The sequence below is a fragment of the Equus caballus genome, chromosome 10 (assembly GCF_041296265.1).
Source record: "Equus caballus isolate H_3958 breed thoroughbred chromosome 10, TB-T2T, whole genome shotgun sequence".
Lineage (NCBI taxonomy): Eukaryota > Metazoa > Chordata > Mammalia > Perissodactyla > Equidae > Equus > Equus caballus.
The window spans coordinates 23872071-23890385 of record NC_091693.1 but is presented as its reverse complement, the minus strand read 5'-3'; the positions used below and the strand labels follow the sequence as shown (position 1 = coordinate 23890385).

Sequence of the window (18315 nt, the reverse complement as noted above, 5' to 3'; positions counted from 1 at the left end):
GTGACCTTCTTTTAAAACAGAAATATGTTCACACTGTCTGTTGCTTTAAATCTTCCCATTGTCTTAAAGATAAAATCTAAAATACTCGCAATACTTGCTCAAGGTCCTGTGTGACAAGGCCCAGCCTTCTCCTGATTGCTCTCAATTCTGAAAACAGCTCAGGTCTTTCTGGTCAAAGATGTGCCACCACCACCACCTCTAGGCTAACCGCTGCTCATACCTTGGGTCACTCCATCCCCAGAAGGACCTCTCACAACCAGGACCCAGGTTGCATGATGTCTACCTGTTATTGAATCTCGTCGTCCCCTATTTTCTTTTTTCTACCAAATTGTAACAATCTCATAAGAAGATTATACTTGAATTTTGTGCCACCTAAATATTTGCAACGTCTGTCTTCACTCCTCTGAGCCCCATGAGTCCAGGGAAACACTCTGTCAGCTTCACCAATGACTCTCCAGCTCCTGGCGCTGTGACTGGACATGGGAACTGCTCAATAAATATTGACTGATTGCCTGGCTGATTAAAGGAAGGTATAAAAATTGCATTTCCAGAAGCTCAGCAAAGGGAAGTGATTGGCCCCAGGTCACAAAGCCTCTATAAGAGGCAGACTCAGAGTTGGAACGGAATTTGGGCTGATCCTCTCCTGCCTTCTCCAAGCCTCATGCTCTGGGAGAAGGGTCACTCTCTGGATTTAGGTTTTGGAATGGGGTAGAGGCAGTGTTTGGGGTGTGCAGAGATTCAGAGCTGGTCTACAGGGTCCCCAGAGCCTGCCATCTCCTTGGCTCCATCCTTCAGGCAGAGCAGAGCGAGGCCCTAGGAGGGGCTGTTTTCCTTCCTGTGAGGCCAGAGATGAGGAACCTGTCAAACGTCACACAGACCCTGTCACATCCCCTGCATCTGGCTGTCCTGTCAGGTTCTGTGGAACTTATTATAGTCGTCCACACAGGGAGGGATGATGGGAAGCAGTACCAGGACCGCAATCCTCACTGCTCTTCTCTGCCTTGGTGAGTTTCGGGGAAAGAGGAGGGATGGAGTCCCCTCCTCCTCCAGGTCTTGGTCCCTGAAAGACTTCAGGACTGAGGAGGCTCAGTGGGGGCAGAACTTTGGGGGTAGTAGAAATGTGCTGATCCCCAGATCTGACCCCACACGCAGGGGCCTAGACCAAGCATGGAGCATCTATGTGTGGGTGGGAGTACCGGCACTGACAGGGAACTCTCTTCCAGGGCTGTGTCACGTCCTGTGGAACCAGGTGCAGGCAGGTGAGTCCTCCCCACACCTCCTGCTTCAGCCCAGTAAACTCCCTGAGCAACTGGAAGGAGCTCAGAGGGTCTGGGCTGATGGTGACCAGTCTGGAAGGGGCCTTGAGTGACAGCTGGGGAAGCTGAGGGGAGATGGGCTCCCACAACACTTCAGGTCTGATTCCTTTCCAGGAACCCCACCTAAACCGTCCATCTGGGCTGACCCAAGCCCCATGGTCACCAAGGGGAGCCCTGTGACCATCTGGTGTCAGGGGTCTCTGCAGGCTAATGTCTACCATCTATATAAACAGAACATCTCTAAACCTGTGGAGACAGAGGCCCCACAGGACTCCAGCAACAAGACCAGTTTCTCCATCGAATCTATGAGCACACACACTGCAGGGCTGTATCAGTGCACGTACAACACCAGCATGAACAGCTCATCAGAGCTCAGTGAACCCCTGCCCCTGGTGGTGACAGGTAAGGGGGAGGAGCCGGGTCCCCTCCCACTGTGGGCTCCTCGTCGCAGGCAGAAGGGAAAAGAGTGTGGGCTCAGGGGACCTCAACCCTCACAGTCCACACCTGGGGTACGTGAGCTGATAGTCCCCACTTTAACACAGCTCCCTCCTTCTCCCTCAGGAGCCTACAGTGCGCCCTCCCTCTCAGCCCATCCAGGCCCTGTGGTGGCATCAGGAGGGAATGTGTCCCTCTCATGCAGCTCCAACTTGACATCTGGCACTTTCCGTCTGCTGAAGGAGGGAGGAGCTGACCCTCCCAGAAACATGGAATCAAGGACCTCTCATGGGAGGGGGCAGGCTGTCTTCCCTGTGGGCCCCGTGAACACCTCCCATGTGGGGACCTACAGATGCTATGTTTCTCACAGCTCCTATCCCTATGCATGGTCAGACCCCAGCGACCCTCTGCATCTCGAGGTCACAGGTGGGTGCTCCCCTGATGCATCCATTTCCTGGGACCCCAAAATGACTGACTTAAGCTGTGTGCCCAGTGGAGCCCTTGGGGTGACGGGGGTCAGTGACATGGCATCCTGGGGCCTGAACCACAGAGCAGGAGGCTTGGGGAAGGACCCATGAGAACTCTTACTGCAGACCCAGTGGGTAATGTGGGGTGTGCATCCCCTTCGAAGCCACTGTCCCCTTCTCTCCAGGTGTGTACAGGGAGCCCTCCCTCTCAGCCCAGCCTGGCTCACGGGTGGTCTCTGGACACAACCTGACTCTCCAGTGTCTCTGAGAGGCCTGGCTGTGTTTAGGGCTCAGGAAGGACAGACCTCCCTCCTGCCCTTCCCAGATGCACATGCTCCATGTGCACTCAGGCCCCACGTAGGGGTGCCAGACCTCTGCAGAGTAGGGGACAGGTCTGGGCTGGGAGGAGGAGGAGGGGGAGGGATTGCGTTTGATGGACAGGTCTCTGCACTCATGTTCTCCCTGGAGGGTAACGGGACAGCATAAAAAATAATAGTAATAAAAAACCCCAAGGAAACTCACATTCTGGGTTCCAGTCCCAGCTCTGCCACTTCAGGCTGGGGGACCTGGGGCACATGATTTACCTCTATGTGCCTCGGTTTCTTCAAGTGGGAAACGAGTGTGCTGGGGACAGCAGTTTCCTCTGTGTTAGAGAAGATGAATCCACAGACCCCAGCACGTGTGTGGCCCAAATAGGTGTTCCCTTAAGTAGCATTATTGGCTCATTCATGATGTCACTCATGCCCAAGGTTTCAAATGGTACCTGAAGGTTCTGATTGGAGTCTCTGTGGCCTTCATCCTGCTGTTCCTCCTCCTCCTCCTCCTCCTCCTCATCCGACACCGGCGTCAGGGCAAATACAGGAAGTCAGGTGAGTAGGGGACAGGGCAACCCGGGTCACAGGAGGAGGTGGGTTTAGGGCACCAGCCGGAGGGAAACCCAATAGATGGGAAGGTCAGCCTGTAAGAGACTTTTCCAGAATCTCAAGTCAGAAAACCGTAAAGGAAACACTTAATAACACACAGGTACACATTTACGGAGTTCTTTCAACTATTTCAGTCTTATGAAACGTTGAAACATACAGGCGAGTATGTATTAAGCTTTCCTTTTTTCCTCCAAATTCACATTTGGAGGGTGAGTGGTCATAACCTCCCAGGGCTGAGACTCTGTCCGTCTTGACCCAGCCCAGAGACAGGCTGATCTCCAACTTCCTGCAGGGGCTGCAGACCCACAGCCCAAGGACAGAGGCCTGCAGATCAGGTCTTTCCCGCCCCAAAGACCCCAGAATCCCACCCCGCCCTGGGCCCCCTCTCTGCCCCTAACACTCCCGTCTCCTTCCCCAGCTACAGCCCAGCTGCAGATGCCCAGGAAGAGACCCTCTGTGAGAGGAAGAAGGGACCGCCCTGGGGGTTGAGGGGGCACACAGATTTCAGTGGGCCATGGGGGGACAGGATGGGAGGGTCTGGGGATTCAGAGTGAGAAGGACTGAAATCCCCTTAGTGATCTCGGGCCATCTCCTCACCCCTGGACCTCAGTGGTCCATCTGGGAGCAGAGGAGGGGCCGCAGCCCTCAGAGACCTCAGGGAATCCTGACAAGAGACACACCCCCTGTTCTGCCCCAGCAGATGCTGCCGTGAAAGACACCCAGCCTGAGGAGGGGGTGGAGCTGCACCATCAGGTGAGACCCCTGCCCTGTCCAGGCCACCAGGGACCTTCCTGTTGCCAAACTTGATCCAATGGACATTTGGCTGTCCTCACATCACCCAGCTCTCAGCAGCATCCCACACTGACCTCTTGTCTCGGGCACCTGGGGCGTCCTGCTGTGACTTCATTCCTCCTGGTTTTGGTGACCTCATGGCCCCCACTAAGTGATCCCCTTTCCTGGTTCCTCATCCTCTGTCTGACCCTCTGGTTGTTGGATTCATCCCCAGGCCTCAAGAGGATGCATGAATAAGTGAATCACCTATAAGTCCCCTAGGCTCCCCTTCATTCATTCACTCAACAATGTGCACAGGGAGCTCGCTGTTTACCTGGCTCCATTCAGGTGCTGTGGGTACAGCAGTGAGCAATACTGTCTCCACGCTCCTTGAGCTCAGCTCGTGGGGGAGAGAGACAACATGCAAATACATGGGTAGGGTGGTAGAGTGCAAAGTGCTGTTAGGGAAAATAAAGTAAGGAAAGGGGTAGAGTGCATGGTGGGGGCAGAGGGAACAGCAGGTGCAAAGGTGCTGAGGCAGCAACATGCTTTTTCACAAAGACAGGACATGTGACTGGAGCCAAATGAGCAAGAGAAAACATGCTGGGATAAGAATCAGAACCATAGACAGCATCAGATGCCCAAGGCTTAGGAATTCCCTGAAGATTCCATCAGGAAAGTGACCTCACTCTGTAACAGTGTGAACAATTGACTGGAGGAAGTCAGCAGTGGGATCAAGGAGACCCTGTTTCTGTCCCTTTGTCTCCCTCCAGCAGGGTCCCCATGATGAAGACCCCCAGGGAGTGATGTATGCCCCGGTGAGCCACTCAAGAGCAAGACTCAGGCAGGGGGTGGCCACCTCTCCTTCCCCCCGTCAGAGGAATTGCTGGATGTAAAGTACAGGCAGAGGGACAGTCAGGTGGCTCCCATCCTCCCCAAGCTCCCAGGCCTCCCCCATAGCAATGACATTTCTTTCCCCCCACTGTCCCCCTTCTCCAGGCTGCTGCATCTGAAGCCCCCCAGGACGTGACCTACGCCCAGCTTAACCACTCTACCCTCAGACGGGAGACGACACCTCCTCCCTCCCAGTCAGAGGATCCCCCAGCAGAGCTCAGCATGTACGCTGCTCTGGCCATCCACTAGCCCAGGAAGGACCTGGACCCCATCCTCCAGGGAGGGAGATGGCAGGGATCCTGGAAGACACAGGAGCTGCCCCCAGAGGACAATCTAATGACCTCCAGCCAGCCTGGACTCCTAACGTGGACCACCAGGAGCTTCTGCAACACTTTGGGAGTCACCTGATTCTGCAATCAAAGATAACTGATATCCTCACATTTTGGACTTCTCAATAATCCATGAGTGAAATGGGAAAACCCACACAGAAGGGAGAGAATGTTTAAATTGGATGATAATGTAAACATTACATCAAACCTACGAAATGGGAAAACTAAGAACCATGAACGAATATATTAGAAAACAAAAAGTCTTAGAAAAAATCAATGACCTACGCTGTCGTACCAAGAATTTAGAAAAAGAATAAGAAATTATTCCAAATGAAGATAACAGGAGGGAAACAATAATGATGAGAGCAACTAGTAATGAGGACAAACAGAAAGTCAAGTCAATAAACCCGAAAAACATCATCTCTGAAAACAGTAATCGTGCTCTTGAATCCCAGCCACACACTCAAGGAAAAAGGAGGGAAGGCTCCCGTTACAGTATGAAGACCGCATCACAGATCCTATAGACTTTAAATAGGTGACAGATCCTTATGAAGCATTTTATGTCAATATATTAAAAGTGTAGATGAAATGGACAATATCCTCAAAAATGCAGTTTACCAAAATGAGGGTCATAAAAACAAATAGAATGTCTGAATTATCTTATATATTAAAACTGTTGAATCTGTAATTAAAATTTTCCCAAAAAGTGAACTCTGGGTCTGGAAATCTTCACTGGTGAATGCTTCAGAACACTTATGCACTTGTGGAATACACACATACACACACGTGCACACACACACACACGGACGTGCAGGGATGCATACATACATACACAAAGACACACACACGTGCACAAATGACCACACACATGCAGACAGACACACACACACATATACACCTACCAGACTTACGCTTCCTCCGAAAGTAAAGGAGGCAACATTCCTCCCAACACCTTTCATCAGGCCAGAAAAATAATTGATACCGAAACCTGACAAGAAAACTACAAAATGGGAAAATCACAGGAAGCTCTCTCACAGGATCTCAGCTGTAGATTCCTACACAAAATATTCCCAAACCAGAGTCAGTGATATATAAAATGGATAATATAGCATGACCACGCTGGTATATCCTTTTCAGGAAGGCATGGTTGGTTCCATATTCAAAAATCAATCAATATATTTCAAACATAAAAGAATAAATAGAAAAATGACCACAGCAACAGGTTCAAAGCTCCTGAAAAAAATACATCCCTGGACTGTAATTAGTCTTTGGTTGGTGAACATGTTGTAATCTACACAGAAATCAAAATATATGATGATGTACACCTGAAAAAAAAAGGAATCTGTTAGGGAATATGCTGGTATGTGAAGAAGAACTTCCTACCCATTCTCACAAAAGCAGACCCTGTAGGATAATTGTGGGATAAAATGAGATGTTAAATTAAAAAAGAATATATAAATAATTCTCAAAACGCAGCAGTAAAAAGACAACCTTTTTTTTTTTTTTTTTTGGTGAGGAAGATTGTCTGTGAGCTACCCTCTGTTGCCAATCTTCCTCTATTTTGTACGTGGGATGCAGCCACAGCATGGCTTGATGAGCGGTGTGCAGGTTTCCACCCAGGATCCAATTCCATGAACCTTGAGATGCCGAAGCGGAACACACAAACTTAACCACTACACCACTGGGCTGGCCCCAAAAACAACCAATTTTTTTTTGAGGAAGATTAGACCCGAGCTAACATTCACTGCCAATACTCCTCTTTTTGCTGTGGAAGATTGGCCCTGAGCTAACATCCATGCCCATCTTCCTCTACTTTATATGTGGGATGCCTGCCACAGCAGGGCTTGATAAACAGTGTGTAGGTCCATGCCCAGGATCTGCACCAGTGTCCCTCAGGCTGCTGAAATGGTGCACATGAACTTAACTGCTACGCCACTGGGCTGGCCCCCCAATTTTTTTTTTTTTTTTTTTTGATGAGCAAAACATTTGAATAAACACCTCACCAAAGAGAATAAGCAAATAAGCACATGAGATGATGTTTAGCATCATTAGCCCTTAGGAAGATAAAAAAATTAAAGCCACAATAAGACACCAAGACATACCTATTAGAATGGCTTAAAGAAAAAATACTCACAAGGCCTAGTAGTGGCAGAGGTGGAAGCATCTGAATCTCTTATGCACTGCTGGTGTCTCAGCCTGTCCTGGTGGCTATAACAAAACACCATAGACAGGGTGGCTTATAAACCACAGAAATTTATTTCTCACCATTCTTGAGGCTGGAAATCTGAGATGAGGTCCCTCTGTGTTTGGGTGAGGTCCTTCTTCTAGGTGGCAGACTCTGTTTGTCTCTGAACAGGGTGGAAAGGGTGTTAGCTCTACGGGGTCTCTTTGATCAGGGCACTCATCCACCCATGAGGGCTTCGCCTCCCTCTCATGACACAGTCGTCTCTCAAAGGCCCCCCTCCTAATGCCATCCCCTTGGGCCTTAGATTGCAACGTAAGATTTTGGAGGGACACAAACATTCACACGATAACAGTGGTAGAAACGCAAAATTGTGAGTGACTCTGGAAAACAGGCACTTTCTTACAGAGTTTGTCATCTTAATAAATCAAGTCCCAGCATCATCTTTGTGTCTGGCTTCCTTTGCTCATCATTAGGCTCGTGAGGTTGAGAGTCACGTGCAGTATTTCATTGGGCAAATGCCCCAAAACTTATTTTATCCATTGTGTTGTCGATGGGTGTTGGGAAAGTTTCTGTTTGGGGCTTATAATCCTGGACGCACCTGTGAATGTGTCTTTTTGTGTGTCTCTTGGGGAACATTTCTGTTGTATATACACCGAGGACTGGAATTGCCAAATCTTAAGTTGTGTGTGTGTGAGAATTTAGTAGCTGCTGCCAACCATTTGCCAAAGGAGTTCTTCAAATTAAAATTCTCACCAGTCATGGTTCCAAATCCTGGCAAAATTAGCATTTTCATGCTGTTTGGTTTTAGCCTTAAATTATACTAATGGAAACAAACAAACAAAATACATCACCATCTATAATGAAAAAAAAAATCTCAGAAATAAAAGGGAACTTCCTATCATTTATGAAAGCACCTTTAAAAATCTACAATGGAAATAATTTTTACAGGTATAAACTTGAAATCTTTCTGCCTGTGGCTGAGAATAAGACAAGAATGTTCACTATGACCTCTTCTATCCAGGACAACTGTAAGAATCAACCAAACAAAAAAGGCAAAAAAAAAAAATGTGATAAGCAGTGAAGGGATGGAATAAACGTGTATTACTCACAGATTACACAACTGTGTACATGGAAAACCCAAAATGATATAAAGATCTATTATTCTAATTTGGAAAGAATTGATCCAATGTCACTGGATACATCATCAGTGTATAAAAGTCACTTGCTTCTCAGACTTCCAGTTGACACCAAGAGGAAGTAGTGGTATGTCGCTCTAACCCCCTATAAGGCACAGTAAAACTCCTGGACCTCGTATATACAAGAAACATGAGAATACTCCAACAGTGGAGAGAAGGCAGCAGATGGGCTAAGGCTGTTAGGACCCCAGGAGTGACACAGTGGGTGTCAAGGGAGCCACGTGGGAGACCTGGACTGTAGCCTCCACCTGACAATAATGAGTCAGTAAGAGCGAGACAAAAGGACCAGAGTCAGTGGTAGGAAACGCAATGATGGAACCAAGAGGTTGCAGTGATGGAAGGAAGGGCTCAGGAGCCATGTACAGCAGGCAGTCTCTGGACGCTGGAAATGGACAGGAAGCTGATTTTCACAGCAGAGTCTCCAAAATCAAGCACCACTGTGCCATCTCAACTTTAGCCCAGTGAGACTGACGTTTTTACTTCTGACCTCCAGAACAGTAAGATGATAAATTTGTGTTCTTTAAATCCACTAAATCTGTGGTAATTTGTTACAGCAGCAATGGGAAACTTAGGCAGCCATTTATGTTCTTTTAATTAATGTTTCCATAACATATCCTCTCACTTTTACCCTACCTACCTCATTGTATTAAAGTGAACCTCTGGTAGACCGCCTGGAGTGGGGTCATAGTTCTTGTTATTCCAGTCCTACAATCTCTGCCATTTAATTGTACTTGCACTGTTTATATTTAACGTAATTATTGAAGGTTCTTTTTGGGGTTTACCATCGTATTGTCTCTTTTATGCTTGTTGCCTCTATTGGTGTTTCTTCAGTTTTCCTTTCCCTGTCTTATTTTGGCTTTTTGGAATACTTTTTAGTATTCCATTTTTAATTTATTTATTGCTATTCCAGCTGTAACTCTTTACATGTTGTTTCTTAAGTGGCTGTTGTAGGTATTATAATGTACACACCTAATTTCGCAGAGTCCACAGACTTAACATTTCACCTCTTCAAGAGAAACGTAGAAGTCTTTTCAGCACCATATAGGTCCTTTCACCCTCACCCCTTTGTGCTGTAGCTGTTCTGTGTGTTACACCTACAAACATAAAAAATCTCACCGCGCAAGGTGATCAGTTTTGCTTTCAACAGCCCAACACATTTTAAAGAACTGAGATGACAAAAATATGCTATGACATTTACCTAAATATTTACCATATTTTGCTCTTTCTTTGTTCTTGAATTTACAAATTTCCCTCAAAATTATTTTTTTTCTTCCTGATAAATTTACCTTATTTCTTTTAGGACAGGTCTGAGGACAAATTCTCTCGGTTTCCTTTGTCTCAGAATGACTTCATTTTGCTTTCATTCCTCAGGACACATCCAGAAGAATTCCAGGTGGCTCTTCATGTCTCTCAGAACTTTAGCATCTTCTGACCTGGATGGTTTCTGATGTGAAATCTGTAATCATTCAGATCATTTTTCCTCTGTGCGTTTTGTGGCATGTTTCTCTGGATGTTCTCAACTTTTGTGGGGTTTTTTTGTTTCCACCAATTGGATTATGATTATGAGATGTGTGGGCATGGTTTTTAAAGCTTATCCTATTGTATTTGCGGAGCATATTGAATGGGTATATTTACGACTTTCAACAAATCTCTGAAATGGTCAGCTACATATTTCTTCAAATGTATTTTCCTTCATTAGTATCATTTTCTTTTGCTGGGAGATCAACTATATAAATTGTCTTACACATTCCTGGGTCTGTGTTCATTATTTAAATTTTTTTTGCCTCCAACAAGTGCTCTCCCCCAGTGCCTGAGAAAGAATCCACAGTGTGAGACGAAGAGCTCTGCCCAGGGGCAGAAGGGGCACTGAGGAGGTAGAAATGACTTAGAGGTTTGAAGGAAGTTGATGAAGAAAAAGGTAGTGCTGACTTATGGAAGCAAAGGAGTCACTGAAAGTAAGGGTTTGGAAGGAAGAAAACCCACCATCCTAGATCAGGAGGAAGGGCTCTGTTTCTACTGAGAAATGATGGTCAGTCTTCTAAGCATCTCCTCAAGCCTGCTTCTCCCCCAGGGTCATCCTCCCCATGAGGGCCCCACTGGCTCCTCCAGGCACCAAAGCACAGAGAGGAACAGCCGTCAGTAACTCACTCTCTTGCACTTCACATCCAGTCATCACATCCACACCACTACGCCCCTTGAGTCCTTCTTAACAATATCCCTGAACCACAGCAAGACTCAGGAGGTCTCATCTGTGTCATCATATGAGCCTCCTTCCTGGTCCTCCAATCCAGGCCCCCACTCCTTTCTCCAGCTCATTCCTCTCACTGGCTCCAAAGGACTCTTCCAATAACCCTATATGGTCTGATCCTGCCCTGCTTATAACCCTTCCAACAGTTTCCATCTCCAAAAAAGATACAAGTTACACCATCTGATGTTCGGGTCTGTGAATAATCAGGCCTGAGTTAAACTCACCAGCCCCAGCAAACACAACTCTCCTCCTCCACCAAACTCATCACACTTAACCACACACAACCCCAAACACACACAGAAACTGAGCTACTTAACAATTCTGAGCCTTCCTCTGGTTGCTCCCTCAGCCAGTCTGACCTAGACAACTCCTTTCCAACCTGAGGGATCAAGAAGCTGTCCTGTCTCATTCCACTCAACTGTAAATGTATTTTGTGTTATAGGTTTGTGCAAGGGTTATACGAGAAAATCAGGGAATGACTTAAAACAATGATCAACACACCACCCATGGGCCAGATAATGTCGGAGTTTTATTTCAATAGAGTTAATTATCAGCAGAGCCTTCTAGCATCACATTTCTTCTTGGTGGTACTCTTTTTAAAACAGAAATCTGTTCAAACTGTCTGTTGCTTAAAATATTCCCATTGCCTTAAAGGTAAAATCCAAAATAGTTGCATGGTGCTCAAGATCCTGTGTGACAAGGCCCAACCTTCTCCTGATGCTCTCAATTCTGAGAAGAGCTCAGATCTTTCTGGCCGAGGATGCCTACCACCACCACCTCTGGGCTAATCCCTGCTCATGCCTTGGGTCACTCCTTTCCAGAAGAACCCCTCACAACAAGGATCCAGGCTGCAGGATGACTACCTATTACTGAATCTCACTGTCTCCTGTTTTCTTTTTTATGTCAACTTGTATTAAAACAAGGCTATAACTGAATTCTTTGCCACCTAAATATTTGTAATGTCTGTCTTCATTTATCTGAGCCCACGAGTCCAGGGAAAGAATCTGTCAGCTTCACCAATGACCCTCCAGCGCCTGGCTCCATGATTGGACATGGTAACTGCTCAGTAAATATGGACTGACTGCCTGACTGAGGAAGAAAAGGAAGAAAATTTGCATTTACAGAAGCTCAGCAAAGGGAAGTGATTGGCCCCAGGTCACAAAGCCTCTGTAAGTGGCAGAGTCAGAATTGGAACAGAGCTTGTGCTGGCTCCTCTCCAAACCTCATGTTCTGGGACATATGTCACTCTCAGGATTTGGGTTTGGTATGAACTGGAGGCAGAGTGTTTGGGGTATGCAGAGACTCAGAGCTGGTCTGGAGGGTCCCCAGAGCCTGCCATCTCCTCGGCTCCATCCTTCAGAGAGAGCAGAGTGAGGCCCTGGGAGAAACTGTTCCCCTTCCTGTGAGGCCACAGATGAGGAACCCATGACGTGTCACACAGAGCGTGGACCTTGCCCACCCTCTCCGTCTGTCTGTCCTGCCGGGCTCTGTGGACTTTCTCAGTTGTCTGCACCACTGGGGACCATGGGAGGCAGGGCCAGCACATCTGTTCTCACTGTCCTCCTCTGCCTGGGTGAGTTTGGGGAAAAGAGGAGGGACAGTGTCTCCTCCAACCCCAGGTCCTGATTCCTGAGACCCCAGGACTCAGGAGGCTCAGTAGCAGCAGAACTTCTATGGGGAGGAGAGTGTGCTCAGTGCCCTGAACAGACCCCAGTGCTCAGGGGCCTAGAGCAGGCCTGGACCTTCTCTGTGTGGGTGAGTAGACGTGCCCTCACAGGGAATTCTCTTCCAGGGTTGTGTTGGAGTCTGTGGAACCAGGTACAAGCAGGTGAGTCCTCACACACACCTCCTGCTTTAGCCCTATAAACCTCCCTTGCCTCCTGGGAGAAACAGAGAGTCTGGGCTGATGGTGACCACTCTGGGTGGGGTCTTGAGTGACAGCTGGGGAAACTGAGGGGAGAAGGGTCCCCCAAACCCTTCAATTATGATTCCTTTCCAGGAACCCCCCCTAAACCCTCCATCTGGGCTGAGCCAGGCCCTGTGGTCACCAAGGGGAGCCCTGTGACCATCTGGTGTCAGGGGTCTCTGAGGGCTGAAGTCTACCATCTGTATAAAGAGAGGGTTTCTATACCCGTGGAGACAGAGACCCCACAGGACTCCAGCAACAAGACCAGTTTCTCCATCGAATCTGTGAGCTCACACACTGCAGGGCTGTTTCACTGTGCATATCGCACCAGCAGGAAGGGCTGGTCAGAGCGCAGTGACCCCCTGCCCCTGGTGGTGACAGGTGAGGGGGAGGAGCTGGGTGCCCTCCCACTGTGGGCTCCTCCTCATCCGCGGAAGGGACCAGAGTGTGGGCTCAGGGGACCTCAGCCCTCACAGTCCACACCTGGGGTACGTGAGCTGATAGTCCCCCCTTTAACACAGCTCCCTCCTTCTCCCTCAGGAGCCTACAGTGCACCCTCCCTCTCAGCCCACCCAGGCCCTGTGGTGGCTTCAGGAGGAAATGTGTCCCTCTGGTGCAGCTCAGAGGTCACATCTGGCACTTCCCATCTGCTGAAGGAGGGAGGAGCTAACTCACCCCAACAAATGGAGCTGAGGATCCATAATGGCAGGTGGCAGGCTGTCTTCCCTGTGGTCCCCGTGAACACCTCCCATGGGGGCACCTACAGATGCTATGGTTCTCCCAGCTCCTACCCCTATGTGTGGTCACAGCCCAGCGACCCTCTGCACCTCGAGGTCACAGGTGAGGGCTCCCCTGACCCATCACTTTCCTGGGACCCCAAAATGACTGAGCTAAGCTGTGTGCCCCAAAAAGCCCTAGGGTAGTGGGGGCCAGTGATTTGACCTTCTGGGTCCTGAACCACAGAACAGAATATTTGGGGATCAACCAGTGAGAACTAGCTCACTGCAGGCCCCAGTTGGCAATATGGGGTGTGCTTCCCTTCAATACCACTGTCCCTTCTCTCCAGGCGTGTACAGGGAGCCCTCCCTCTCAGCCCAGCCAGGCTCGCTGGTGCTCTCTGGAGACAACCTGACCCTCCAGTGTCTCTCAGAGGCCGGTGTTGACAGATTCGCTCTGACCAGGGATGAGGGGCTCACACCCCTCCAGCATCTTCATGGGCAGCACAGCCCTGACTTCCCCCTGGGCCATGTGGACCACACCCACAGGGGCCAGTACAGATGCTACGGTGGATACAACCTCTCCCATGTGTGGTCGGCCCCCAGTGCACCCCTGGACATCCTGATTGCGGGTGAGGAGCCCCATGTCCTTATTGTCAGCTCAGGGTCCTGGATCCAGCGTCATACCTAGTGATGATGGGTTCCAGGGAGAGGGCTCTGGAGCAAAGGCTGACATGGAACAGTGGTCCAGGAAAAGGGAGCAAGAAAGGGCGAGTGAGGGTCCAGGATAGAAAAGAGACCCACCCAGAGGGACTGAGAGGAGCTGAGAGGGGGTCACAGACAGAGTCCCTGGAGAGAGGATGGTGGCCCCTCAGCTCAGGGTTAAGGCTGTGTGGGGAGGGGGCAGCTCTCTACATATCACAACCTTCCCTTCACTCAGGAATGTACAAGAAACCCTCCCTCTCAGCCCAGCCGGGGCCCTCGGTGTCCAGGGGAGAGAACGTGACCCTGCAGTGTCGCTCTGAGATCTGGTCGGATACCTTCCATCTGTCCAAGGAGGGGTCACCTGCTCCTCCCCAGCTCCTTCGTCTGCAGGACACGGCCGCCCCCTTTCAGGCCAACTTCACCATCGGTCCTCTGACCTCAGACCATGAGGGGACCTACAGGTGCTACAGCTCACACAGCACCTCCCCCTACCTCTTGTCACTCCCCAGTGACCCCCTGGAGCTCCGGGTCTCAGGTGAGGAGCCCCAGCCCTGTCCCCTCTGTCCCTATGACCTATTTGAGGTCCTGTCCTCCAAGAGAGCTCAGGGCTGTGATGGGAGAAAGGGGGCTCTGAGTGAGGGTCATCCAGAAGGGATCTTCCCCTCAGAGACCCTCCCACCCCTGCACACCCGCTTCCCCCTCACCTGGGTCTACGAGGTGCGTGCTGGGCTGAAGGGTCTTGGGGGCCACAGGGCAGATGTGGGAGAAGAGTGTGAGTGAGGTGGGGACTCCAGGGTCAGCCCCAACCCCTCTCCTTCATCAACTGGTGAGTCGCCGAGGCCCTTTGCTCAGAGGGAGCACGGACCACCCCCAGGCACTTCTGAGAGTCTCTCAGAGGATGCGATGTCCCCTTGATGCTCGAGGACGGGCTTGTGTCCAGGGGAGCAGGGATGGGGCAGGCATGCAGCGGAGCCACGGGCCTCCAGGAAAGAGGCAGCTCTTGCCTACAGAAATTTACAAATTTAGGTTATAAAGATTTATGTCTTAAAAATAGGCAATTCTATTCCTGTTTTCATGGGGTTAGGGTAAATCTATACATTCATTGTGGAGAATAATTTCTTATTCATATCAAGTTTTCTTATAAATGACACTTAAAAGGGAGGTTTATTAATGACTTCAGCCCCCTTTTGAAGGTTTATTCATATAGTCATCTACACTCATAGCTTAAGAATTGTTCAAGCACTTTATTTATAAGTAAGATCTTTGATTTCTTTATAATTTCTAAATTACAATTAAGTACAGATAACAATGATACTGGTTTGGTTACATTAATTTTATACCCTATTATCTTACTACAAATTCTCCACATTTCAATTGTTTTTCAGTTGATCTCCTCTGATTCACTGACAATAATTATATTAACCTCAAGAAAACTGAATTTCTACTTCTTTGTTTCAAGATTGTACCCATTGTTTTTCCATCAAATACCTTATCATGATGATGACAAAGTAACATGTTAAGATATACCTGAGTATCACTTCAACAAAACATCTTCATTTCTTGCCCAAACTTTTTTATGTCAGACATATCAAAAATCTGTATTTTATATATACTTAACACTATCGACCCACCCATGTCAATCCTTTTTTTTTGTTACATTCAGGTTTTATTTGGAAAAAATATTCTTTTCTTAATAGAAGTTAGGAATTTTTCTAGGCTTTTGTATATCTTCTGTATTTTTTCTCTTTGCTTTCAACCATGGTGACATACATTTAAAAAACTTTTTAGTATCAACATTTTGATATTAACCGCACTGAATGGCCTCTATTGTTCATTCATGCTTTCTGATTTGTATAAGCTTATTTAGAATTTTTACATGGAAATGTATAATTAGAATTGATCAATTTGTTTTTCTCAATGTTATTTTAATTTCAAAACTGGTTATAATAGATTTGCAGGATGACCTATTTTTGGGCTCACCCAATTTTGCAATCCCACTGATTTTCTCTTTTCCCCTAAAGCATGGAAGACCAGAACTGTGGACCGCCTTGGTTCTGGGTATTGTTTATGCAGAGGGTAGAGGTTATCTTTTTTCATTCACTTTTTGTTTATTGAGTGCTATTAACTACTACATGATTTTAATTTCAATGAATCTGGGAGACCCACACAGACTTACAACATTGTTTACTACCCAGCATTTTAGCATGAAAATTTGAAATATAAAATTGAATGAATAATCTTTTCTTCTCGAAACCTTATAGCAGTTTCCAGAGTTCTTCCAAGGAGAGAGGAAGAGTGAGACAGAGAAAGAGAGAATGATGATGATGATGATGATGATGATGATGGTGATGATGATGATGATGATGATGATGGTGATGGTAATGATAGTGATGGAGCTTCCCTGTTCTGTCCTTTCTGGTGTGTCTCTAATGCACCAAGCCCCTGAAACTGAACTCTCCCTTCTCCTCTGGACCCTCCCTACATCCCACAGCCGTGACTTATTCCTTATTGAAGAATAGACTGAGATTTTTCTGGGCACCTGCTCTTCCTGCAGCCTGAGACGCACCTCGTCTGGGTCTTCACACGGCCCTCTCAGCCTCCTTTTTCTATTCAGGAATCAGCTTAAAGGTCATCTTCAAGTGTGATCTGCACTGTGAAACTGTTCATAACAGCTCTGCCTCATTCTTATCTAATTTATTTCACGTAATTCTCCAACTTAAGCTGAAGGGTTGGAATTTTCTCTTTCTCTCCTTCTGTGTGTGTGTGTGTGTGTGTGTCTAACCAACACTCCGTCCTCAATTGTCGAATAAATAGCTCTCATATCTAGAAGTTATCTTACATGGTCTGTGTCCCAGAATGAACAGAGACCATACAATAACCAAATTATTTCTGTATTGCAAGATCATTTTTCTCATCAATCTGACCTTTTGAAGCACATCCAAACTCTGTTCTACAGTGACTCAGAAGCACGTTCTAAACTCAAAAAACAAAAGGAAACAAAAAAATCCAATGGGAACAGAGGGAATCCTTCTATAGCATAGAAAGTGTTCATTAAGGGACTGCATAACAGTTATGGCATGAGAACAGAGGGAATTGAAGACAGAGCCCAGGTAAAGGCTTGAGTTACATCAACCCCTCATCCATTCCTCCCCTTTGTTTGGTTCTTGGAAGGAGCTGACACCATCAGCCCATCACAAAACAAGTCAGACTCCAAGAGTGGTGAGCAGGAGAAATTCTCAGTTATGAAGCTGGTGTAGATGGTCATGCCCTTTCAAGAGGAAGCAGGTGCCCTAGGGGGATGTCCAGGGGTTCTTGGGTCATTTTGGTCCCTTCTAACCACTGTACCTTCTGTCCACAATCCCTAGCCTCACATTCCAAAGACTACACAGTAGAGAACCTCATCCGGATGGGCGTGGCTTGCATGATCCTGCTGATCCTCGGGATTCTGCTATTTGAGGCTTGGCACAACCCAAGAAGATCCTAATATCAATCCAGGAGGTACACACAAGAGAGAATAAAGCACTGTTCGGAGCAGTAGAGTCTTGGAAATAAATTTTGTGTGCCCAGAAGGTTCTGGAAGAGCATCTGGGGCTTATGCTGTGTGAACTGTCTGCAGGTCATTGTGAGATGGAGGAATCATTGCTCATGTGCAGGGACAATGTTGAGACTCTTCTGCCATTTGACTGTGGAACAATCCTTCCTGATAACTGTTAAGTTATGCTGACTGGCTCCTATCGTTCCCCATTTCTGTGAAATCAGTGTATAACACATATGGCAGATTTGGATCCACACCTCCTTACACTTTCATGCTCTACTACACTGTCATGTAATACATTCTTCTTTATTTGTATTCACAACGTACCTTGATGTATATTAAAGAGTCTCCACCTCTTCATTCAGAGTATGCAGTCTCAATAAATCAGTAAACTGCCATAACAAAGACGCAGCCTGAAAGAGATAAATCCAAGATGATGCCCTAACACCCTCTCTGGACTCCTCAAGACCTTCACTTTTCATCAGATGCTACCTGTGTAGTTTCTTCAGAAATATCGTCACTTGGATTCAAGACATTGCTGTTTGAAGTGATAGCACGGTTCTTACTTTCCCTGAAAAATCCATTGTTAAAAACGCCGATTCAAGCCTTTCTCCAGTTTGTCCAGTGTTACACTCCCTTCATGGCCAACTTCCACGTGCCAATGTGAGGCCCCTGATGCAGAGCTGGTA

General features: G+C 47.6%; 2 protein-coding genes across 4 annotated transcripts; both read left to right on the top strand.

Annotated features, from left to right (window-relative positions):
- Positions 1-936: 936 nt before the first annotated feature.
- Positions 937-5846, top strand: LOC106781946 (leukocyte immunoglobulin-like receptor subfamily B member 4). The gene is made up of 9 exons (XM_070225627.1): positions 937-1004; positions 1224-1259; positions 1431-1718; positions 1878-2177; positions 2968-3087; positions 3401-3476; positions 3560-3597; positions 3842-3894; positions 4912-5846. The coding sequence occupies exons 1-9, from the start codon at positions 953-955 to the stop codon at positions 5053-5055; spliced, it is 1107 nt and encodes a 368-aa protein (XP_070081728.1). The 5' UTR covers positions 937-952; the 3' UTR covers positions 5056-5846.
- A 6120-nt stretch (positions 5847-11966) lies between these two features.
- On the top strand, positions 11967-17986 carry LILRA (leukocyte immunoglobulin-like receptor). Of its 3 annotated transcripts, NM_001082524.1 has the most exon segments (7): positions 12247-12337; positions 12557-12592; positions 12764-13051; positions 13211-13510; positions 13737-14018; positions 14327-14626; positions 17457-17986. In NM_001082524.1, coding segments are annotated over 7 exon segments (1374 nt in total). In that variant the 5' UTR covers positions 12247-12288; the 3' UTR covers positions 17576-17986.
- Positions 17987-18315: the final 329 nt, after the last annotated feature.

Coding starts and splice junctions, on each gene's coding strand:
- LOC106781946 (XM_070225627.1), top strand. CDS start 953: ATGATGGGAAGCAGTACCAGGACCGCAATCCTCACTGCTCTTCTCTGC. Junction 1,005..1,223: donor CACTGCTCTTCTCTGCCTTG/GTGAGTTTCGGG, acceptor ACTCTCTTCCAG/GGCTGTGTCACGTCCTGTGG. Junction 3,598..3,841: donor TGCCCAGGAAGAGACCCTCT/GTGAGAGGAAGA, acceptor CTGCCCCAGCAG/ATGCTGCCGTGAAAGACACC.
- LILRA (XM_070222704.1), top strand. CDS start 12,190: ATGACGTGTCACACAGAGCGTGGACCTTGCCCACCCTCTCCGTCTGTC. Junction 13,511..14,326: donor TCTGCACCTCGAGGTCACAG/GTGAGGGCTCCC, acceptor CCCTTCACTCAG/GAATGTACAAGAAACCCTCC. Junction 14,627..17,456: donor CCTGGAGCTCCGGGTCTCAG/GTGAGGAGCCCC, acceptor CACAATCCCTAG/CCTCACATTCCAAAGACTAC.